Below are 26,277 nucleotides of genomic sequence, written 5' to 3'. Positions count from 1 at the left end.
AAGGTAATTTAAAAATCAGTAAAAATAGGTTATGTACCGGTAAACGGTAAATGATGATGAGAAAGTACTCTTTAGGTATTAGCATCTAAGCATTAAAACGATTAATTAGAACCCCATTATATATTCAAACCGTTCAAACACTTAAATGTTACATCAATTTCAAGGATATAGGATATGAAGGACATATCATCAAGCTCATACCTTCGAGCATTCCGCAAGAAGTTTTCCCTTGGTCACCCTTTTTTCCACGGTCGCTGTGACAGCCAGACTCTGGCGTACGAGGAATTTGTCATACTTCCTGGGCCTTGGTGGTGAGGATGATGAGGGAGTGGGTCGCGAAGGAGGCGAAGACGGGCTTTTGTGCGACAAATACGAGACTTCCTGGCCCGATGTGGAGGAGTGCGGGTATTTCTTAGGTGAAATTTGTAATTTTGACGCATTTCCAATGTAAACACACACATAGACGCGCTATGTGTGCCTTTTATCACAGGTAAGAGTACAAAGCTGCATTACCTAATTAAAATTAATTACCGGCGTTATCAGATCACTCAAGATTAGATTATGGCTTAAAAACGAACAACTTTTGCCGTATGTGTGCTCTCTGATGAAAACACTGGAGAATTTTTCTTTCTTGTGTGTTTATATTAATAAACACGCTGCCATTTAGATGGCAAAGAAAAGTGGAGGATGGTGTGAGGAAAAGCTCGCTAGAGGATGGCTTAAGAATATAAAAGAAGTTACTGCAGTGGGTGGTTGTGAGATAATTGGGTGTATGAACAAAAGTCTCTGTATCAGTTTGGAAATAAAAGAGATGTATTTTTTTCTGTTGTTCATTTGGCTGCTATTATCTCCGTAATACCTCAAGCAAATAAGACATTTTATTTCACACAATAATCTAAATTCCTCGCTGGGTAAGAATTTTCGAGGTCCAACGGCAAGAGAGGCACATCTCCCCGAAATATCGCGCGTTGGCTTTTTTATGGACGCGCCACAATTAGTGTCAGAGATGGGAATTAAGTAATCCCTGCGTGAAAAATATCAGGATTACCTAGCACTTGTCTTATTACACACAATATTGACATGACCTTATAAAAATTACGTTATATAGAGTCTTGGAGGATGGAAAAAAAGGCAGATGATGAGTGTTTTAGGGTGTCACAATAAACGAATCTCTGTTTGAGAGGTGAATCATAAAAAAATATCTTCTTCGCCGTACTTTTTTACTCTCTCACAATCTTCGTTCTTTTCATCAAATCTCACCAGATATATATTCTTTCATTTAAATGAAGTAGAACGAAATTCCCAAAATGGGAGCTTAGAGGGATTTTGTAAAATTGGAATTTGATGTAAATTTTGCGTGGAAAATTTTACCAAGTAATTTGTTGATGAAACCAAATCAATAACGCCATTCAAAACAGAGAAAAATATATTAAGTTTTGGAAATTGAAAAATTAAATCATCCTATAACCAATTATGATTCATTCTTGTTGCAAAAGGAACTTATTAAGTTAGTGTCTAATTTAATTGACGCAATTTATAAGTTTCTCATAGAATGTAAGTCTATATTAACCCTTTGACTTAACCACTGAGACCACTGAGATTAACCACTGAGAGAAATCCGAAAAAGTTAAAATAACATTCCGGAAATGTTAATTTTACCCTGCAGCATTTATCCGAAATCAGTGTAAATATTACCCTTTTTAGGTGTATTATGAGTTAAAGTTACCCTTATTTCATGTTGATTTAACCCTTAAAAGGTGTAAAATTAACATTAATATTATTATTATTATATTATAATAATAATAATAATAATAATAATAATTATTATTATTATTATTATAAATTAATTCTGTAAAATTAACATTAATAAATGTTAATATATTTTTACACCCAAAAAGTGTTAAAGTTATGACGAAAAAAAGAGGGTGCGATTAACATTTTTTCCTCATAACTTTTACACTTTTTAGGTGTAAAAATACATCAAAATTTTTTAATGTTAATTTTACACCTTTTGAGGGTAAAATCAACATGAAAAAAAGGTAACTTTAACCGATAATACACCTAAAAAGGATAATATTTACACCGATTTAGGATCAATACTGCAGGGTAAAATTAATATTTCCGGAATGTTATTTTAACTTTTTCGGATTTCTCTTAGTGAATGTCTAAACCTGTTTATAAAAAGAAATTAGTATCAGTGTGCCACTCATGGTTCATGGCAAATCTTCAAATTGTGCCAATTTTCTGATTTAGAACGAATTTTGTCGATCTCGTACCGGTCTGCCGAGCAATGTTTCCAGTATGGTGCTAAAATTTACCACTGGAATTGTCTGTAGGAAATTTGTGATGTTTACACGAGTTTAATAGAACGCTATACTTCATAAGAGCGAACTCAAATTTAAATCTGTCGATTTTTCGCTAAAAGGCTAAAATCGTGCCGATTTCCCGATTTCTGCTAATGGACCATTTCAGAAAATGTGTGGTATAAGGGTCAGGTTCATTAAGCAACAAAGGAAAAAGTTTCAAAACCTATTCCTAACCCTTATTCGGTCTTCAATTCAGCTTAGTTTTCAAAGATTTCGAATAGGATGGGCTCATCACTTATAAACGATATACATTTATGGACTGAATGTAAAAATCTCAAGTTCATACCTAAAACAGATTTAGAAAAATCATAAAAGTATCAGTTTACGATGTCATTAAAAAGTTTGTGAGTTTTTGAAATCTGTTTTAGGTAAGAACTTCAGATTTTTGCAAGCTGTTCATAAGTGTATTATGTCCATAAGTGATGACTCTACCCTGCGTAAACCATAAGTAATTTCAGTGACTTATCAAAGCGAGTTACATGAAGTACAGTTAAATGCAATCGTAATGCCTCATTTATATGAGTTAAAAATATGCAAGGAAAATGCCTAAGGTAAATTGCAGTTCTTAAAAATTAGTTCTCAAATGTGCGTGGTGAGGTAAGAGCGTTTGACTCTTGAGCGGTATGACTCCCATCTCGATTGTCACAGTTGTGAGTTCGAGTCAAACAACTGTAAACTGAATAATCAATAAAATTGAAAATAAAGTGTGATACATCAAAATAAATATTTAAAATTTTAGTTCTCAACTGTTCTGAATCACATTTAAATCATATGCACATCACACATACGGACAGATGTGAAACACTTCCTTGCCCTTATTCAAAGTCTCTCTCGCACTTTTAAATATCTGTGCAAAAAAGCATGAATGACTGTGTTTTTTAAATATTAAGATATTCGAAAAATATTCAGTATCGAATATTTTAAACAGAAGAAGTTTCAGTGATTTATTAAAATGAGTTAGATCATTTGCCCTTCATTACTATCCTTTTAGCTTACCCACATAATGCAAAAAATGAACTAGACATAATGCTTTAAACAAATTGTAGTTTTTAAATTAGTTCCCAACTGTTCCCAATTGCTTTTGAAGCAAGTGCGCATCATACATAATGGCAAGATATGAAACAACCGTTTGATCTTATTCGACAAAAGAAAATATTGACGAGTATTTTTCCTTGAACATTTTATTAAAGAGTAATTCAGAACAGTTGAGAATTAAGTTAGGGGATAAAAATGAAAAATAAATCGTAAGGTAAAGTATTCTCAAGTCGGCCAGTTCCTCAACTCGGCCAGTTGCATTGTTTAACCAATTTTTTAATGTTTTATAGTCTATTTCTATAAAATTTTTACTGATTTACATTATATACAATATAATAGACCTTATAATGTTAGATCTGTAAAACCATATTATAGCAAACCTAAATTAATTGAATAAATAACCCGACTGGTCGAGTTGAGAAACCGGCCGACTACAGGGTACTTTACCTTATAACACTATTTGAATTCTGCTTAAATAAAACTTTACCATAATATTTTAGCTACTAATAAATTACATCAATTAAAGATGTAAAGTTAAACATGGGTAAATAAGGTAAGCAGGACTGATATTCCAGGACTGATCGTCTACATGAGATGAAATAGATTTTTACTGCTATTTGGGTGTATTTTCCTATAAGAATGGTTAGGGTTTAGGCTCCTTGCATAGATCTTGGAATTTCTGATTAGATCGAATCGTTTTTAATCGGTTCTGACCCGGGAATTAATCGATTTATGGATCGGTCCAAATCTGTTATAAACCAGTAAACCGTAAACGATCCGAAAGTACTTTTGAGTTTTCATAGTGGATAGTTGCAATTATATCTGTTTTTTTACATAATTCCAATTTCTATTCTTGTATTTCTTTATTTCTTTTTTTTATTATTTCATTATATCAAGTGTATTAAAAGACAACAATTTTCCATCTTGGTTTGTCAGAGATATCCTATCAAGTTGCTTTAATAATTTTATATAAATAAATAGTTATTAAAGTACCTTTTTAGTATTTATATGTTTTAATAACTGTGTTTAATCTTATTAATGCTATTTTAATTCAGGGATAAGTTGAACGATTCCATTAGCTCACTAGGTTCCCTGCCGATGTGAAAGGGTTAATGATTTTCTAATTTAATTAAATGTCAAATGAAAACACTAAAACTTATATTTTGCATCAATTAAATTGGGCACAAACTTTATAAGTTTCTTTAGAAATCGTATAGAATGGGAAACAATCGAAAAGCCTTGTTTCAAAACTAGTTATAAAGCCTAAAGTTAAAGTTATGCTGTCGTGAATTCAATTTCGAATTTGTAAGAAATAACAATATAACTAAATTTTTAAATTTTTAGTAAATGAGACTTTAAATTTTGGAAAATAAAAAAATACTATTCGTTTCTTTTCAAAACATTTCTTTAATAGTTTATTGGGACTTAAACGATTTTAGATATGGATATTTGACTTTCAGGGAATCTACATTCGTCTTGTATGTCTTGAAATGAATAGGAAGTCTTTAAAATAAAGCAAAATACTTTTCGAATTTGAAACTTTTTGTTCTTGTAAGATTGATTTAAGTTCCGTGGTATTTATATTCCTTTAATATTGAACTGTTAATTTTTTTTAATTTCATTAGCTAGATTCGTTTTTTTTTAATTCTAAAGCAAAATTTGTAAGGCCTTTTTGGATTCTAGATCTAGATATTGAAAACTTTTAGACAGTTTAACCAGGGGCCCATCAAGCATAATAAAAAGTGAAGCTATTTTTCACTTTTCCTTGTAAAAATTTTGCAGCTATTGCACCGCGACTTAAACAAATTTTCCCGTAGTTCTTGTATAATTTTGGCGAACATTATGAAATATGTATTTTTATATATCTTTTAATGAACGATTTTGAAATATATTAGACTGATAAGTCAATTCTCTTTAGGAAAAAACTTGCCAATAGTCTTCAGTGCCTCTATGCAGAGACGTATGGAAAAATGAAATGTCGAGAGGCCCCTGATTTGAATAAATTTTTAGGGTTTGTAACTTTATTAATTCATTTTTGATTTCATTTTCCTAAATAGTGATTTGTTTTTATTTTTCCGCTTACCTCCTTTGTCGAACCCCTACTAGGGTAATAGGCCTTTATACTTATTCTGGCCAACTCCTTTAATAACTATTACACAAAATAATATTTGACAAAAATTAACATCTTTATAATTTTTAATAAAATAAGATAATACTAAATAAAAAATAATTCCGAAAAATTATTATATATTTTATTATTATTTTTTTATTTAAAGTTGTTTTTTAATCTAAAAATTTTAATATTCAAAATAGAGCTTCTTTTGAACCAGTATTTGAAAAATGAAAATAGAAATAGAAAGTTCCATTAAGTGGTCTGCAGACTAGAGGTTTAGCCCAGTTTCCGAAGGTGTCAAAATCGTAAATAGCGAACAATTGTATCACTTTTTTAGAACTCAATAGGTCATTTATCTTTAATAAATCTAATCCTAAGTTAAATTTTTCCAGAAAATCGTGATTGATAAGAAATTAGAGTAGTTAATCCAAATGTCTAAGCCTTAGGTCTGAAGCCCGTATTACCTTCAAATCCTTGCCCCAATGTAAGGGTCCGGGTTTCGAAGACTTACCAGTAGGATTTCCTAAAATGAAGAACACCTTTGACGAGTGGTAGTTACATTTGCTGAGAAATGCGATAAATTATTGAGTAATTTGCGAAGGAACGTGAGTCAAGTCCCAAAATGGGTGGACTTGAGTGTCGGATGAAGAAGTCTCTAAGGACCTATCTCCCCCGTAGAATACGAAAATGGGGCAATAAATTTCCCATAGGGAGGAAGAAGCTTTGCTCTTTCTTCCTGAAGCTTCTGCAGTAGAATTCTGTGCGAAAAGTTGAGGGTTTCTCAGGGGAGTCAAAAAAAGAGATTGACTTTCAGCAAGGAAAACTTATGTACTTCCTCCTTCAATTGGCAAGATGCTCGGGGTTGTTGGGGCAAAAGCTCGACTGAAGATTGAGAAAGCTCCGTGGTGGGATAAAATGCAAGATGTTGTGAGCTTTACCCATGAAGATGATGATGTGCAATAAAAGCGTCTTCCCTTGATAGTCCAATCAAAATCGATGGGCGGAGCTTTTTGGCTATCATAAATCCAAGAAAATCTCCTAATGTCTTTTATTTTCCTTTTTCCCACAGTGCCAATTGGCGAATTCCATTCTTCTTCTCTGTGTGCTTTTTTTTCAGCAACCCCCTGGATGGAGCTTTTGTTTGGGTAAGGGGGGTGGTTGTTTGGCTGAGGGGAGATTTTTCCGGAGGATGTGGTGGTGTGCAAAATAGTTGATGATTTTTCAGCTCGAACGCGGTGCTTATGCCGGATGCAGATTGAGGAAAAGCAGGAGTTGGTGCGAAAGAGATGGTTTATATGGGGGGAGTGAGAGCTTTTCTCGCCCACACCACTGGTGTCAGCATTGGGGTGTGTGGGGCAGTAACTTTTCTCAATGTAATGCGCGCGCATTAGCTAAGGTTGGGTTTGGGGTGGTTTGGGTTTTGGGGTGATCTTATCCCCGACCGTTGGCCGATTAGGCACCGATTAAGCCACGAAGTGTCAGTGGTGTCGTGCAGTAGCTCACATCGTCTCGCACCATTCTTTGCCGCTGGCGGGAGTGAGATGGCGAGCCGTTTGGAGTGTGGTTTGAGTGGTACGGCGATGTGAGTTTAGTTGCGCGATAACTTCCGTGTGGGTTAGACGTGCCTGTGCTCCTGCCGTCTTATAGACACTGTGCAATGCGTGCCAGGGACGTGTGAGAAACCACCCCATTTCATAGCCTAATCAGCCACACCATCGAGAACCTAGACTGGGGGCTACTGGCAATCCCCCCGCCAATTGGTCTCGTTCTTGCTGTAATCCCAATTCCCAGTCAGTATCTGGCTGGATTTTGTGGTGGCTGCTCCTCTTGTGCGTTTTTTGTTTTTTGGTGATTTTCTTGAGCTGATCCCAATTCAGTGTCTTTGACTAAAACTCTTGAGACAATTTCTTTAGTGTTGATTGGTCGTGAGTGTTATAATTTTGGCAACTAAAGGTCTCATCTTGGCTCTTCACGAGGCATTTTCCGGCGAGAGTGGCATGGATTTTCAGAGTGCAATGGAGACTTTTGCTGAAGCGTGGGTCGCCGCCAATGCTGGACAGCAGGTGAGAGAGTGTAGATAATCCCGCCAAAATTATCTTAGGCAATTTCTTCCCGTAATCTCCAAATCACCTGCCATAATCCCAACCCAAGAATTTCCCATAGATTTTGGACAAACGTGACCCATACATTTCACTCTGGATCCAACAGCAACTAGTGATAAACCCAATTTATCTTGTAAAATCTGTGATTCTTTTTATTGAATTCTCGATTTCTGAATTACTTAATGGCCTTAACGGATTAAGTGCTGAGGCAAGTGCCTTAGGTTCCGCGTTCGAAATCCCTTTAGGTCATTTGGAACTTTTTCATGAAGAAATTAACCAGCGATTATCATTGTGTTCATTTTTTGAGAAATCATTGTGACGAAGTGATAATTGCGACCGCAAGAAGAATCTGAATATATGAAAATGTTTGTAGAGTGAAGTCGCCCCTTGTCGTCACTTTATTGATACTTTCATTGAATAGTGAAGTTGGGGATTATTTTGAATTATTTTTCATTTTTAAATCAAAATATTGATAAAACGAACCACGAGAAAATCGACGGTTCCATTCCATACTATGCTATCTCAGAATGACAACTTTTCAGGAGAGCCATTTGAAGTTGACGAGTTTCTATGCTGCCCGTGTAAATCTTTTTCGAAAGTCTCAAATATCTCGTTACCCGAACATCGGATGACCATCAAATTTTTACCAGTTGTAGGTCTCGGTCTCAGGAACAACATATCTCTCAGAGTAATATAAAACTAAGTCGACTTAGCATAGTATGGAATGGTGCTGTCGAAATATTAAAGGTAAAACGAATGAAATGCTCGATTATCTTATTTTTTAGTTCGCCTTTAGGGATTTTCCATCTTAAGATGATCATTATATGGGCTTCAGACCTAAGGCTTAGCCATATAGTTTAACTATTAAAATTTCTTATCAGTCAAGATATTTTGGAAAATTTAACCTGGATTGAATTGTAAAGGAGAAATCGTCGGTTCCGGAGAAGACTATAGTCTACTTACAATAGTATAAAAAGATGATATCATTGGATGCAGAAACCTTAGATCTATATCCCCACAAAATTTTATGTTGATTAAGGTATTCCTGCAAAAGTTACAAGAAAAAAACTTAAAATCAGCGTGCCCAATTATTGAGTTTTTTGCCCACAATTTTGCTATAATTAATTTAAAAGTGGTGTTAACCAGAAGATATTCAATGCGTAAGTATGATAAAATAGTTTCAAAAGCTGAAAGTATACTAATTACAGTGAAATTAATGAAAATAAATTTTAGCTGTCAAACTTTAAACCTCTTTCCTGTAAAGTTTACATTTTGGACTTACAATAGTCTTCTTCGGAACCGACGAAATGACGTAATAGATTCTGAAAAAGCAATAAAATTGCTCACTCTTTAGGATTTCGAGACCTTCGGGAACTGGGCTAAACCTCTAGTTTGAAGACCGCTTTAGATGTGCATTGGAAGTTAAGCTTAATTCGCAAAGGTCTTAAATCTCTACTAAATAGTAAATGATTTCTGTATTTTTTCAAAATCCATTAGGCCAACTTCTCTTGATATGCAATCTAAAGTTGGGGTTCCTATACGGGATCTTGGAATCTTGAAATTTCGAAAAATCGATGCTTCTTGGGATCAGGATTAATCCCGAAATCAAAACACTGAATCAAACGGGATACCATGATACCAAAATTTAAAAATCCCGGAGTTTCTGAAAACCTATAATTGTCTTCGGACTGCAGGCATAGCCTATTTCTCAAAGGTATCAAGGTTCTAAATAGCAATTAATTTTATTGGATTTATTTTTTTAAATTTAGATCTAATAATCCAATCGTAAGTCAAAATGTTTGAAAAACTTTTGACTGATGAAGTATTAGACAAGTTAAGCCATATGGCTAAGCCTTACGTTTCAAGGAAGAATGAAAGCCCTAAAGAAGGGATTTTCTAAAAAAAATCTTGCTTATTGGGAAAGAACAGAAAGTAGCCAAATATAGATAAACGGATCCCGGTCAAAATCCCGAAAGTCAAAAGTTTTAATTATGAAAAAAACAATAGAATAATAGATTTTTACTAAAAAAGTGAGAAACGCTTAACAAAAAACGATTGCAACATAGGGCAGTATTTTGCTAAAAGCGATTAATAAAAATTGGCTAGTGCTTTACGTATAAAACAAAAACGATAAACTTTTTTTAACAAAGGGAAATTATGAAATTATGAACTTACCTATCTTGGTATTTTTGATTTTATTTAAGTAGGGGCTATGTTTTTTTAACTTTGTAAAAGATTGCAACATGTCCACAAAACTCTACAATGACTTATCGTGTTCACTGTAAGAATACTTTATCAAAAGAGTCAAAAACGAGTCAAAATCAGTTCGCAAAATCTGAAATTGTAAAATTTTACAATTGAAATATTGTTCAAATATTATGTTTCTAAATGTTTAATGGTTCTAATTAAATAAATTTATAGTTTAAAAGCTTTTTTACTGACAATTTGGTATTATTTCCTAATTGGTTAACAGTTTGGTATTTCTACCGGTTAAATTGTTAATTTATTGATAAAAATATTTATACTGCTTGAGAAGCTGTAAAATTTGTATAAAAATAAGAAAAAAGTCGGCAATCAGAAAAGCTTTTGCTAGATTGCCCTTGCTCTTCTCTACCAAAAGGTAAATAAAATTCATTAAGAATTTTGCAAATAACAACACAGAAGATTGTAAGGTCTTTGGCATTCCTTTTAAATCAGGAAAATTTCGTCAAATCAAAATTCACATAAAGGGAATTCCGCTTTCAAAGAATTCTCTGGACCGAAAAAGCCTGCAAATTCCCTCCAGTGACACAGAAAAATTGCATGCCCACAGGAGAGGTCTTTGGAGTAAGTTACAGAAACGCCGTGATATATACAAAACATTTTCGAATATATAAATCGCACTCATTGGCATTCGAAATTAGATTAAACTAAATTGAATATGTTGTTTAAAATAAGAAGAAGAGTTCGAAAGAGTGGAATAGACACATGCAAAACGTTTGAGAAATAAAGGGATGGGAATTTCAATTACATGAAATTTTCCTGACCTAAGGTGGTACGATAATCAAAATTGTAATTTTGACTACAAGGAGTTAAACAATTCCTGAACCTAAGTTCCGCTTTGGAAGGCAACGAAGTGAGCGACTTTTAAATAAATTGCCTACTATTGAACTGATTTATAAAAAAAATATTTGAAATGTCCCTAAATGTTGTCCGATCCGTCGATGCTGACAACAGGTTGAAGAATTAGAGCCCAAAATGTTTTGCTTTCATCACATCGCTTCTGTAACTTACTACAAAAATATCCCCTACAGTTATGTAATTTTTCTCTGTCACTTTAGTAGATCGTAGACTTTCTTTCGATCCCAAAAATGTCACTCAAAACGGAAATCACTGTATTGAGAAATTTTTCAAGTAAAAATCTTTAAAATGTGATAATTGGAAAACGGTTTGGCGGATTTTCAAGTATGGCTCGGTCTTAGAAAGGTCTTTTGTAGGTCTATAATATAAGCAAGTTTAAAAGAGATTTGGGAAAGCATTTTAGGAGATAACAAGAAAAGTGTGATGAAAGTATTTAAAATGTATTTTCAGAAAATGCCTGACTATGAAGTGTCTGCAAAAATATTTAGGTTCGAAAGAACGAACACTTACTGATACTTTAAGAACTTGTGTCATGACGTATTGAGACCGCATTTTGTACCATTAGAAAAAGTGATATTACTTGAAATTGTCAATAGGTGTTATCTGCTGAACAGGTGCTCTTTTGACCCCTTCGACCCCACGGAACAATGGGAAAATAGGTTCAAGATGTTTTGAAATCGATCAGTTCAGTAGGGGAATTCTGTAACAATATGACAATGTCGTATAACAAATTTCAAAAAATTTATATGGTAAATTCAGACACTGAATGAGAGAAATCCGATAAAGTTAAAATAACATTCCGATAATGTTTATTTTACCTTGCAGTATTGATCCGAAGTCGGTGTAAATATTATGCTTTTTAGGTGTGTTAGGAGTTAAAGTTACCCTTTTTCATGTTAATTTTACCCTTAAAAAGGTGCAAAATTAACATTAAAAAATGTTGATATATTTTTACACCTCAAAAGTGTTAGTTATGAGCAAAAAAAAGTTAATCGCAGCCCCGTTTTTTCTCAGTGGAAAAATTAATCAATAATCGGATTCATATCACTTAATAAGAGCTTTAGGGTAAGTGTGCCAAATTTCGGCATAGTTGCATGCAAGCGCCAAAGTCTCAAATTTGAAATGTAATATTTTTAATACAAATTGCTTTTTTATTCCTTTTTCTCAAGGAGTGTTGCTTGGAAACTTGTTAACAATTTATCGTCTTTATTTTCTTTAAAATCATTCTTAGTAGATTTTAAAATCAATAAAAATATAAACGTGGCTTTGGTCCCCTATTTCGGCCACCTTTATTCTCATAGTTCCTTGCTCTTCGGGATTTCTTTCAATGTCGGTTTCACGTCATCTCGTTTGTCGAAATTACATTTTCTGTTTTTCTTTTGCATTGTATAATCTCTAGAGTATATATAAAAATAAAAGTTCATGGAAATTCGAGGAATAAAAAAGATGGCCGAAATTGCAAGCTGGCCGGAATTTGGCACACTTACCCTATGGTTTTCCTGGCAATGCCCATTCGATGCTCACTGCTTTAGCGTTATCCTGCTCTTGATGTCGTTACAAAATTCCCCTAAAGGGATAAACCAATATTCAGAAGGATCACAGAAGCTGTGACTATGACAGAATCACACCCGAAAAAATAAGAGTGATTGTTGCACCTCTAGAAGAAAATCACTGTGACTGTATTTATCTATCTAAATGAGTGCTGTATGAGAGATTAGGGTGTTCATTAGCGTGCCTTTCAGCTCTCCTTGGGATTTTCAACCTCACCTCCTCACCATTTGCTCTGATGGAATTAAATTAGCTCTCTTCCTCGGATCGGCATATTGTGGCAGAAAATCCATTTTCTCGGGGCGTCTCTTGCTCTGAGGAAGACGTAAATCTCAAAATAAATTTAATCCGGGATTAAGTGTTTTGAGAAATGCCTCAGAGTCATTTTATTAACATTAACACAAAAATCCACACACACTGAATTTTCTTTTCATGGATGTCGTTGATTTTGAATCATTTTGAGAATCGCATTTATTAAATATTTTTATTGTTCAGTAGCTGAATTATGTGCTTCAAATCCCAGAGAGGCTTCTTTCACGAATTACGCGGGATTCTTTTTTTTTTTACTTAAGTATATCTTCAGAAGGTTATTCCAACGGATCAGACCATCTTCCCCTTGGTACCAATTTTCTCTCACAGAAATACTGAAGACGTCCAAATGCAATATAGAAATTAATTATTTAAATCCTCATCGGATTAAAACAATTTATAATGATTATTCATATGTGGATAGTTTTGTAAAAATATTTCTACTCACCAATATTATTCAGCATATCTCTGTGGAAGTGAAAAAAAAAAAACAAAAAATAAAAAAAAGAAATATCGCGTTGCGGATTTGACGACAAAATCTGTATGATTTATATTGCGGGATAAGCCTTCAATATATATTTTTCACTATTGCGTCGACTTAATTGAGAAGTCCTCGAGAACCAAACACCTTCGATTCTGAGTGCAGGTTAAGCCTCTAGATCGTGGTCAATAAAATTGAAGCAAATCCACCAAAAATTGGTGTGTACTTAGTGTGATATCTCCAACATTTCTTAATACCCAGGCGGATAACAGTTTTATAGCCAATTTATATTGGTAAATCTTCTACGTGGAATTAGCTACTCCTCTAGATAATATTTTTTTTATGCCATCCACTGCGTCAATAATTTTATGATGGGGATAGTGAGGGTTTTTGGTCACGGCAAATTTTCGAGAAATATTTCAATGTCCGATACCGACCAAACGCACAGAGATCAATGTTCAGCCGTTTATTGTGGTTAATCTCTGTGGTGATAGACAAGTTCCTGTGATATTAAAAATTTCACTGACAGAGATCTCGTTTTAATTGTATTTAGTGAAGAATTGTGAAGAGAATTTTTGATGAATTAATCTGTCTAAAAATTGACAGAAAGAAAAATAATAATTAAAGATCACTGAGATTTTTGTAGATTAGGGATTAAGATCATTAAGAAATAGTGTTTTTATTTACATAATTTATATTCATTATATGATTGGGATATGCAGCAAGAGAAAGAGGTTTTCTGACGTTTTGCTTTGGAGATCGGTAGTCAACGTTAAGACGGCGATGGATATTTGGCACAGGGGGTCCGGGATTATGCAAACAGATCTATGCAACTTTGCCTATCACTTGTAGCCGGTAGCTGCACTTTGTGTAATCATTTTTGAAATACCCCTAAATGTATGCCATTTTTGAGTCACTTCCTATTAACCGTTGACGCTGAAAATAGCCCTAGAAATTGGCGCCAAATATGTTTTGCATATATCACGGCGTTTCTGTAACTTATTCGAAAGATATCTCCTGAAGGTATGCAATTTTTCTGTATGCATAAACCCATTTACCGTGATTTTTTTGGTCCCGAAAATATACACAATCCCGGGACCCCCTGTACTGCACTCTGCGATACTTGTTACTCTGTCAAATTTGACTTACTAAGAATTATTTACGAATATGCTTCAGAATTTTCTTCGTGATACGTTAAAAACATTGGGTCCATCCTGTTAGTGAAGACCATCCTTAAGTGCTAGAATTAATATAAGCTTCCGAAAAGCAAGGATGTCAAGTTATGCCCTAGACACTCATAATGATCAGATCATATAATGATCAGATTATATTTCCATCAGTTAGAAAAGGCTTAGTTAAAGGAAAACTTATGGAAATTTAGTCAAATCATTATTTTGATTATAATCACGTTAAACCGTCTCTCGGCTTAAATCGAAAGTGTGTCTAGGGCATTACCCGAATCTACGGTGACGAATTTATTTGTATTTAAAATATTCTCTTAATGTAATTAATATTTAACAAAGACTTTTCATATTATTCTGAATGAGCTTGAATAGTTTAATGGTTCTGTACGCAGGACTCAGACCGTATAGATCCTTGGTTGGGACGGTCTAACCCCATTCAGTGAAAAAAGTTGCGAATACAGAAGAAAGGAGAAACCAAATAATGATAGAGAATAAGAAAAAATGTTAAAGATCGAAGTTTAATGCCTGTACACAATAAATAATATAAATAATAATTCGTAAAAAATATAATTAAACTGATTATAAAATAATTTGTTTGATAAATCTAACAAAACTATCAGATTAAACGAAAGATTTCACTTCTTTCTTGGCTAAATACGAATACACTAAAAGATTCCTTTTAAAGAAATTCTGCGGATCTAATTTTAAGTTTTTGAATGATTATTATACGAATTAATCAAAATCACAAATTACTTTTTAACATTGTTAATCATTAGTGAACGAGGGCTTTTCAAAATTTTTGTTTGGAAGTCCATATCGAGCGCTTACATCCGGAGTTTCGCCTACAGAAAAGACATTCGAAGATCGGTTTCGATTTCTTACTTTTCCTTTTGCCCACGTGGTGGTTGACCTATTACCTGATCGAAATTCAAAATTTTATGAGGAGAATCACATCAACGAGGCCCATAATATTCCTGTCTCTTTATGAATCTCATTGTACTCACGGGGCATCTTCTTGGCAGTTTCTTAATGTGGTATTTCAAGTTGTGTGAATTTTTAGTACAATATTCGAAATTCTATTTGAAACTTTCGAACATCAACTGCACATTTTCCAAACGAAAAGGTATTTACCTTTTAGACGAGACTGTTGGAGAATTAAATTCTGGCTGACCAGTACACCGCTAGGCTATAGCCTGTTTTTAATTTATAGAAACTTGACAGATACGAAAGTATATAAAAGCAATCGTTTCGGATAATTTCGTAACAATTCGTTCCTTTTTCTTTATCAAAAATAAATTGCATTACAAAAAAAGTTTTTTGTATCTACAGTAGACTCTCACTCAATCGGCTCTTTTTCAATCGGGCGACAAATTTTGTTGACAATTTTCACGTTTAATTATGAAGCTAATTCGCTCAAATTCGCTATAGTTCTTCCTATTTTATCGTAATTCTTTATAATAGAGTGCTTTTGGTGGAATTTACAAAGGCTTTGATGCTCAATTCTATCGCTAAACCGGATGACATTTTGCCCCATATTCCCGATTGAGAGAGAGTCTACTGTATCTGTCAAAATTGACAAATCAAAAGTTTCTTTTATCAATTGGTTACATTCGTATTATTTCATTAGAAGACTAAATGACAGGTAATCATTTGTAAAAACAAGTAACTCCCCCGGTTGATTTCGTAACAATTCGCTGCATATTTCTTCATCAAAAATACATTGCATTACAAAATTATTTTTTTTTGTATTGATCTGTCAAAATTGACAGATAAGAAGCTTCATCCATTGAGTGCCTTCTTATAGTTTCATTAGAAGATTCAATGACAGGTAATCCCTTTGGTTGAGTTTGTAAGAATTCGTTTTTTTAATCAAAAATAAATTATATTGCAAAATAAGATTTTTGTAATTATCTGTTAAAATTGACAGATAATTGAAAAATAAATTTCTTTCGTAAATTTTCAGATTTTTGTATTGATCTGTCAATATTGACAATTAAGGCTTTTCGCTAAAAGCTTCACTGACAAGTAACCGAATTTATTCAAATTTGAATAAATCTCTTAATTTTATGAAAATTTCTTGCAAACCTTCCTAATTTCCAACAAATTCGAATATATTGTACGATAGTAAGAACCTCACAATTTCATTCACCCTTCTTTTCTTTTTTCTTAGTACTTTGTCATATTCCAAGCGAAGGAGGCCAAAAGGAATGAAAGAAAAGAGTTTGACGCGCGCAAAAACGCATTCTTTAATCTATCATTAAGTTAATCCAGTGAGCAATGTGTTTGTGAGTTTGGGATTTAAGTCCCTCCATTACTGATGGATTGATTTATAGCGTTTAGGTGGCTTTAATTCATACTCACGCCCCATAATCGCTTTTTATTTATTGAGGTGTTTCATGTGGATGAAAATACGAATGAGAACGTGGGTAACAGCATTTTTCTGATTAGGAGATTAATATCAAATGTGAGATTAATTTTTGGACTCTTTGTCACAAGTTTTTGGGCACAAAGGCACTTCTCAATATTTTTGTCACAAGAAGGATGGTGGGTAAATATATATATCTCTATCCGTGGATGTTGAGGAATGCTTCTTGTACCTCTTTTGATACCAATTAACCGTCAACTTATTGCTCTTCATCATAACCCAATGTCAATTAAAGTGAATTGCTGAGGCCCCCTCGTTTTCACCTTCAACTCCATTTGTCGTATTTGCCAGGGAAAATAATTTTCGAGTGTGTGGTGAAGAATGGATGATGGTTAAGGAGTCACGAGGAGGGGCCCATGATACGGTCTCATTTCAATTCACACTGAATTCTGAATATCAACAACCGGCCACCCCTATAATGCAATCGGCTATTGTTGTAGCATGACGTTCTCACTGTAGCGTTTCTGAATGGGTGTTCTTCTTGGGTTTGGGTTCTGAGGGCGGTTGAGTACAATGCCAAACAGTGATCGCGGAGGGAACATACTTTTTTATCCGTTATACCAAAATTGGCCAAATGCATCGTTGTTGTCCGAGACAGCAACTTCATGTTCCAAACCATCAAATGTGGGGCGATGAGAATGTCTTTTTTTTGCGGGAGGGAAGCAAAAACAGGTGCATATGTTGTTCAGGAAGTGATAACACAAGAAGGTTACCAACAGTACAATTATTCACGTGAACGAGAAAATGTGATGTGTTTCTATAAATTGCTCGAACTCAACGAGAGTGGAATACATAATCTATTGATTAAGAGATATATACACGAATGTAATCAACTAGCAACCCTTAAGGGTAAAACTTGTTAGAATTTTTACGATTCTAAAGTTCTCCGGAAAAAGACTCTTTGATGTTTGTTTCTTTTTTTGTATTATAACCAGGAGATAAACAGATTTTGATATCGACTTATACTGGCTTCGGACCTAAAGCGGTCTTCAGACTAGAGGTTTAGCCCAGTTCCAGAAGATCTCAAAATCCTAAATAGCAACCAATTTTATTGCTTTTCTGAATTTAATAGGTCATTTGTCCTTAATAATCCAACCCTAAGGTGAATTTTTCCAAAAAATCTCGATTGTTGAAAAATTAGAGCAGTTAAGCCATATGGCTAAGTCTCAGGTCTGAACGGTTTGAAGCCCGTATAAGGCTTAGCCATATAGCTTAACTTCTCTAATTTCTTATCAATCACGATTTTTGGAAAAATTTAAAATTTGATTATTAAAGATGAAAGACCTTTTAGGTTCTTAAAAAGCAATCAAGTTGCTTGCTATTGAAGATTTTGAGATCTTCGGGAAAAGGGCTAAACCTCTACCCTGAAGACCGCTTTAGGATATTTGAAGAATTAATTTGGGAATGTTTCGAAGATCCTAAGTTGAAAGCACCCACTTTTTAGCCTTTGAATATAATAAAAGGCAAACACCGGAATGTCGTTTTTCGGAAAACTTCAGAATTGTAGAATACTGACCAATTTTAACCCTAGAATCAAAAAAAGATAGTTTTTATAGTTATTAAAAAAGATATTTTTTCTCAGCAAAAAAGACGAAAATTTATATATTCAAAAACTGGAAGATGGCCAGTTTTGTCTATCGTTGCTGATTCTCTCAGTTTTACTTTTGGACTCAAGGTTAATGTAAGAATCAAATTTAGGACGACAGCTTTACAAAACTTTCTTATAAAACTTCAAATTATGTAACTTTCTCTAGAAGTCTGTTTGCAAATAACTTGGACTAGATTAGTAAGTTATAGGGGAAAATGCCTAGCCCATGATTCGTATAATCCCAAGCTTTGTAATTTAGGGTAAGCAAATTTAGGAAATTTAAATTTGTTATAAATATATTAATGAATAAATGTGACTCCGCAAAACTGGTTACTTTTATCTAATCTAACGACATAACAACCACATTACGAAGCTTGGGATCGTATGAAGCATGGGCACTTTCGGCTATTGCTTTTTTATAATTTTTTTCGTATGAGCGATATAGGTTATCTGATGGGGCATTTCAGCCTTGTCTCGCATATTGATTAATATTCATTATGCTTTTACGAGAAAGGAATTTCAGTAGGACTCCGATCGTTCGGTAGACCAGGGTTCAAACGGATGAGTTTTCGATTTTGGGTTTTTTGAGCGTCAAACTACATTTCCCAGTGACATTTTCTTTTTATACCTCACTTCATTATCCGCTCGTGTCAATTTGTCCGTTTGATTTAAAATTTTGCTTCTCTTCCGAAGATGTCCTATACTCTTCTTGTAACGATTTATAAAATCGGAGCCTAGTTCTACCAATAGCTGGATGGATTTATTCAGAGGGGTTTAATATCCTTATTTATCTAAAAACGTCTCTAATGCCTAAATGGATCAATGCCGAAATACAATTTTACTCATTACAATAATCCAAAAAAAAAAAAACAATCCTCAGGGTTAGGATAAGATGGGGTAATATGGAATCGTGTCTAATTTGGAACTTTGAGATTTCCTAACACTTTTTGATGGCAAAAGGAAAAAACAATAAAGAAGTACTTTCAAATGTAAAGCCTTGCACTTTTTCATGGTCTTTGTTTTCTCTTTGACCATTTGAAACAGTGACAAAATCTCAAAATTCCGAAATAGACATGATTCTGAATTATACATCTTACCCTAGTCGATCCCACGCAATCAAGCGTTTAGCAAAGTCTCTTTCACTTCTCTAACTGCCAAAGCCACCTTCTCAATTGACTTTCCTCCCCAAACATTCAATCGAAAATTTCATGTTTGGCTGACCCCAAATGACTCGTGAAAATGATGAACATTGCTCTATTAATCAGCCTATAAACTCCTATACTTTTGGATAAAACTGAGAAATTGTGTGTGAAAATTTCCACAGGCATCTTAAAGGGTGCGCACATGATGCAGAACGGAGGGTTAAAATTTTTCAAAATGCACTCACTGCCAATTTATCGCTGACAAATTGTACTTGATAGGAAAATGTTCATAGGTATTCAACAGTTTGAACCCATTTTTTGTCACCCTCTTATCCCTTTCGGGGACAATTTTATTCCAAAGACATTCAAAATAAGGGTGAATGCCATATGACAAATACCAAACGATCAGACTTTCGACAGGAGGGATATAATTTATTCACAAACTGTACTTTATTCACTATAACCAAAGAATTGCTCCTTAATTTAATTCTTCAGCAGTGTAATGTTGGTAATTTTGGGTGAATACAATGGGAGTGTGTTTTGAAATGGGGTGTCATTTGACCTGAGGGCCTCTTCTTCAGCTAGTTAAGAATAAGTGCTTTAATAAAAATGATTTCACAACTTTCTTTTTGCATATAAATTCACTAGAAATTAATAAGATCTACTTAACATAAGGGGCTTGCGAGTAAAATTTCATAAACGAGGGTTTATGTTGCGTTTTAACGTTTTTACGAAAATTATTAATCTTGTAATCTAAAGTGAGTCTAGCAGTTGGTAACCAGACTGATTTGAAGCAGTTTGTTAAAATAAATAGCTACTAATCTTACTACTGAAATTTAAAACATAGGGGAAGTTTGGGTACATTTAAATTGGAATATTTTTAACACAGAGTTTTTTCTCATATTTTTAAATGGAACTGAGCCTTATTTATAATAATATAATTTAGCTTCAAAAGGGGTTTGTAGAGCTAAATGATATCATGGTAAGATCCAATTCCATTTAAAAATAGGATTCAAGGCCCTTTTTTAAAGGTAGGGGAGACTGGGGCAAAAAGTCACAAATCGAAAATTTAAAAATTCAATACCTTTCAAGGTATTAATAGGTCTTCTTCAATGTCGTAAGTTTCTTTGAATTCGAACAAGGAATTTAGAAAATAAAAAATATCGAAATTTTTAGCCCTATTTTTGAAATATTTTCCTTGCAGAAGATATCAATTATTAGCTACTTATTTTAAATTTGATGCACTGGTGAATATTTGCCAAATTATCTGCATATTCTTTGAATACGAATCCGCTATCTATTTTAGAATTGTACAAAGATTCTTTTCTCCAGAAATCCTTTTATTAAAAACGACCACTTGGGGTAAAAAGTAACAAAGGCTATGGAGCAAAAATAAAGAAAAATTGAAACAATTTCTGATGTTCCACGGTGAAAAGAAACGTCAATGCTATGTGTCGTCGCTTGTTGTTTGCATTGGTCAAACGATTTGCAGTCTTTTGTGTGTTTTTTTCTAAAATAGCTTGAAAAGCGTTTTTATCGTTCAGATAGAGAAAACTGTGGTTTACAAAGGCGTAGAGGAATAAATTTCCTATGAAAATGTGTCCTTTAGGTGTTTTTTTTTTAAATTTATGAAAGCCCGTAATAAAGCGAATCAAAATATGATAATACCCCATGCCTGGTACTATTTGCCCCAGCATGTTTGAGAATTTTCACAAAATTACGTTTTATAAAACGGCTCGATAAATGCATTTCTCAACAAAATAGAGGAAAATTACTTTCATAGAGTTGTAGAGCGGTAAATTTCCTATAAAACTGCGCTAATTAGAAATTTCTGGGGCGTTCGAATAGTTTGTAAAAAAATAAAATATTCGTTTTGTTACTTTTTGCCCCAGTCTTCCCTGCCCTTACTCAAAGGTGCCTCATTTTCCCTATATTTCATGGATAGAGTATATTCGTTAATCATATTTTCAAATAAAATTTTGTCATTTGTTTGTAAAGTTTTGTCAGACAAACTGGTACGAACAAATATTTGTTAAAGAAAAAAAATCACGCCAAGTGATCATGTTACGAGCAATGTTTTTAAGTTATAAAATTTACGAGAATTTCGTAAATCCTCTGTAAGTATTCACAGACATTTACAAGCAATTTTACGAAATATTTTTTTCTGTGTAGACAATGAGCCCAAACAGAAGTAGATTTTGATTCTCCAATAGTGTCTGGGATAAAAGGTAAATGGAACTCTATTTGCACAAAAATCGTTGAAGTTCGAAGAATTCAAATTCAATTTCGAATTTTCATACTAAATTTTCGAACAAGGTGGGAAAAATTTAACAAATATCACACTAAAAAGCTCGCAAAAGAGTTACTCAGTGATTATGGAGTGATTAAGTAATGGAACAAGAACAATAAACGTCGTAGTTCTGTTTTTTTCCTCACAACTATGTAAAGACCGTCACATTTTGACACTTGAGCACTTCGAAATTCGAGCAAGATGTAACTTCCGCCACCTTGCGAAAGTATTAAGAAGTAAGAAAGTCTCTTTTTTGGATCTTCAAATAGATTTTCGAATTTTTCAAGATCCACTTCTGTACGGAAAGAATGTGTTTTAGATCTAATAGATCTCGTTCTTTTTTTTAATTTTTTTAAAAAATAATTAGTGGTTCTATGTGGCATTTTACTGGTATTTTTTTTAATCATTCGCGTAAGTGTAAGTTTAAATAAAATTACGATTATTACTGATAAGAAGAAAACAAGAAAATATGATAAAAGTGCATTAAAATTGTAATCTGAATTAATTCACCAAGAAGCATAAGTCACTTGATGGAATTTCTTTAAAGTCTTATAAAAGATTTACAAAAAAAACACAATCTCCAGAAAGGATGGCTTAATTTTTTTCAATCAATATACAATACACCCAAGATGGTTTTCTTTTGAAGCTTAAGAAATCCACTGCGAAAATGATAAATTGCCAGAGCAATAAATTTTTATAGGTGGAAACCTCCAACAAAATCCTTGATATGTTGGAAATTCCTTCCCACGCAAAATTGTGCCACAAGTGGAAATCCTTTAGCTTTGCAAAATCCGCACCTTTGGAGGGTATTATCAGGGGAAATTCTGCAATTCGTCCCATCTTGGGGTTCAGGAGAGCTGAGGTGGTGAGAAGGTGGGCTTTTTTTTCGGACAACACGGCACACATAAAAGACATTGCGCTAATCTAAGATACTGGTGAGCCACCAGTATAGAGGAGCAATATACTCACACGACGATACTCACGTAGAATCAACAAAAAATGTATATAGCGGATGGTAAAAGTACCTCTTAAACCGAATAATCCGATCAACAAAAGCCAAAGCCTCGCTATAAAGTTCCCAAAAGACCGGGTGTTAGCATTAAAGGATTGGCCGTAGCCTCTGCTAATCGCGCAACGGCCCAAAATCAAACGGCGGCCCGCCTTTTGATTACCACTGACAAGATTCGTACTTGATCCCCTCATTGTACAAAATCCACCTAGTCTCCCCAATACCCCTCGGGCACCTCGTCCAGGAATTTCCTAACACGCTGTCTGTTTGTGTCTCTCTTCGTGAAAATGCTCATAACCCAAAACATTGCAGCGCACTTTGCTTATCGCTTGGCTTCTTGTATCACAAACAAAACTGTTGAGCGCCCCCAAAAGAGGTTGATGCCATGGGAGTTAGAACATATACCAAGAGTTCCTCCCTCTCAACAAAAGCAATATCCCATCCGTTAATCATTGTCCATGAAATTGCTCGTATCTAAATGAAATTTTCGACTATTTCCTCATCCTAAACATCATCAGGAAGAAAGGGCGATAAAATGCCTCATTCCACATACAACATCCGCAAAAAAAATATTTAGCTGCCCTACCTGCATTTTGTTACACACCAACAGTTTTTCACATTAAAGGGGTAGATTGGGATAAATACTGTTTTATTGCTATCTCACTCTAATTTGCTTTTTTTACCAGGTACTCCTTTTGTCAGTTGAACTCACAAAACACTCCCCATATTTGTCATCTAACCCTCCAGCACTAAACCTGGTTCTTTTTTTTTGAGTCTTTCCGGTGTTGGAATTATCTCGATTAAGCTGATCAACTTAGGGATGTCTTTATGATCTAATCCGTGAGACGATTTTTTTCTGGTCAGAGGCCCCTAGGGGAGAAGTCTGTGAGAAGAGTAATTGAGTGATCTTGGGAACTTGCTATTCCAATATATAAAGAACACAGAGTTGTTCGAAACTATCTTCGAATAATTCCTCAAAGTTTCGAGAGTGTGTGCGAAGCCTGCTTCCTCTATTTTTTTTTAAATTGCATTATTCTTATTGAGTTCTCAATTCGATAAAAATTTGATTAAATATTTCACTTAAAATAAACAATTGGAAGACAAAATGACAGTTGTCTCGAAAATATATAATACAATAAAAGTTTTTTAAATTTAATTTTCGTTTTAAAATAAAAAATTACAGTAAGATTAATTGAAAGGAGATTATTAAAAAATTCTCTGTTTTTTTATTTATTAAGTTTGGTATTTAAATGAACATCACAGATGTCTCGTGAAACGGTGCTGATTTCTCTTAAAAGATTTTCCTATTTAATGCTATTTAATCTGCACGTAAGAGAAATCCGAAACAGTTAAAATAACATTCTGGAAATGTTAATTTTACCCTGCAGTATTGATCCGAAATCGGTGTAAATATTATGCTTTTTAGGTGTATTAGGGGTTAAAGTTACCCTTTTTCGTGTTAATTTTACCCTTGAAAAGGTGTAAAATTAACATTAAAAAATGTTGATATATTTTTACACCTAAAAAGTGTTAAAGTTATGAGGAAAAAAAGTTAATCGCATCCCGTTTTTTTCTCAGTATGTTAGTTACCGCTCCGAGAGGGCTATCGTTGAGAAATTTTGTATTGAGAGTTTACCAATGCCTTAGTATAGCATTATACATCATAATTTAATAATTTTGGATAATACTCCGCAATTGAGACAGAGACAGAGACAGAGATAGAGATAGACCTTGTAATTCCGTTTTCGCCTCACGGAAAGTCAAGCAAAGGTTTTGGTCAAAGTGACGAACGGAAAATTTGACATCGCATCGATTTTGATAACATTTTCCAACATTCTCTTTCCTGATTTGAATTCTGATTGCCAATTTGTTTTCTTGGATAGTTACTCTATATAAATCAATGGAGTTTCTAATGAATTAATTTAAAGAATTTAAATTATGTGTCCATTAGAACGCGTGATTGACAGTGACTCCCCGCGTCCCAATAATACATAAAAGAAATTTATTTTCAAAAAATCTTCTATCATTCTTTAAGGAGCTAATTCCAAAATATGGATATTCTATCCCCAGTATTTCCAGTACATTGACTGAATGGGTTAAGACTGTTTTACACTAAGATGTTTAGCCCAGTTCCCAAATGTCTTGAATTGAAATCCAAAGAAAACAACCAATTTTGATGATTTTTCGAAATTTAGTGGACCATTTATCATTGATATCTAATCTTTAGTCAAAATGTTGTCAAAAATCTCGATTGATGAAAAATTAGAGAAGTTAAGTCATATGGCTAAGCCTTATGCAGAAAATAGACACAGGCTGATCCTAGAGAATTGGCATTTCGGAAAGCACCCAAAAACCCCCAAAGTGAAGCTTTTTATTTTCAGCATTGGCGCTGATATCGCCTAATCCCGGTAATTTCCCTAGATCTCACGAATTTAGAAGATCAGCCTGATCCTCCAAATTATGGGCTGATCCGTGAGTGTATCGACACCAATCATCATTTTTCGGGCTGATCCCTAAGCCGATCTGTGTCTATTTTGGGCTTTAGGTCTGAAGCCTGTATTAGTTCATGTTGTACCGTAGAGAAGAGATCGTTCGAAGGAACGCTGAGGGTTCTGAAGGAACCTCTGGCGATCAAGGCGTTCATACACGGGATTACCTTTAAGGGCTCTCACCTTTACTATTTCCCTGAACAGATATATTAAGATTAATTCATCTTTACTATAAAAACTACATTTCGAATAAAACTGTCAAGATGTCAACCGAATAACAGAGCGGGCACTGTAGGGGAATGTTGGCATGGTTCGCACAGACTGAGCCTTCAAACAACCCAAATTTTCTCTTTATTTGCAAAGAGCTAGTTCACCATTTCTTAGCCATAAGATAGATAATTATTAAGCTCATGAGACGAGATGAGAAATGGTAAGTCAGCTCTTTGCAAACAAAGAGAAAATTCGCATCGTTTGAAGGTTCACTCTGTGCGAACCATGCCTACATTCCCCTACATTTTTCGACGTTTAAAGACGAAAACTATTAAAGTATTTAAACTGTATAAAAAATGTGTTTTTTTAATTGCAATAAGAATGAAAATTAATGAATAAATAAATATTTAAAAAAAAAAACAAATAAATAAAAAATAAATAAAAAGTGCATTAAAAGTGAATGAACTATTCTAAGTTACAGAACTATTCCGAAGGCATACAAACTACATTTCTCAAAAGATTCATTAAAGTTTCAAAAGTAAGTTCTCGTAGTCTAACTTCTTCCAGGCCCCAAATAGAATCAGGCTAATCCTATAAAATGTTCAGCACGTAAAATTTGGCAGCGAAGATTTATCCGAAACTGTCATGCACTGAGGCTTAGACCGGCTTCAGACCTAAGATTTAGCCCAGTTCCTGATGGTTTCGAAATTCAAAATAGCAACCAATTTTATTAGTTTTTCAAAAATTAATGTATCACTTTTCTATGTTATCCAATCTTAAGTGATAGTTTTTCCAAAAAATCTTAATTGCCAAGAAATAAGAGAAGTTGAGCCATATGGCTAAGGGCCTCGAGAGACCTGACCCTG

The 26,277-nt window shown here is 33.9% G+C and overlaps 1 protein-coding gene across 1 annotated transcript in view; it reads left to right on the top strand.

Moving 5' to 3' along the window:
- Positions 1-7,104: 7,104 nt before the first annotated feature.
- Positions 7,105-26,277, top strand: part of LOC129800489 (DNA-binding protein SATB2) — an 84,621-nt gene continuing 65,448 nt past the window's right edge. Inside the window, exon 1 of the mRNA XM_055844906.1 lies at positions 7,105-7,577. Within this exon, the coding sequence (XP_055700881.1) occupies positions 7,512-7,577 (66 nt within the window). The 5' untranslated portion in view covers positions 7,105-7,511. The remainder of the gene's footprint in view (positions 7,578-26,277) is intronic.

Source organism: Phlebotomus papatasi, chromosome 2, assembly GCF_024763615.1.
Source record: "Phlebotomus papatasi isolate M1 chromosome 2, Ppap_2.1, whole genome shotgun sequence".
In the NCBI taxonomy this organism is placed as follows: Eukaryota; Metazoa; Arthropoda; class Insecta; order Diptera; family Psychodidae; genus Phlebotomus; species Phlebotomus papatasi.
This window is presented reverse-complemented; position numbering and strand designations above follow the sequence as displayed.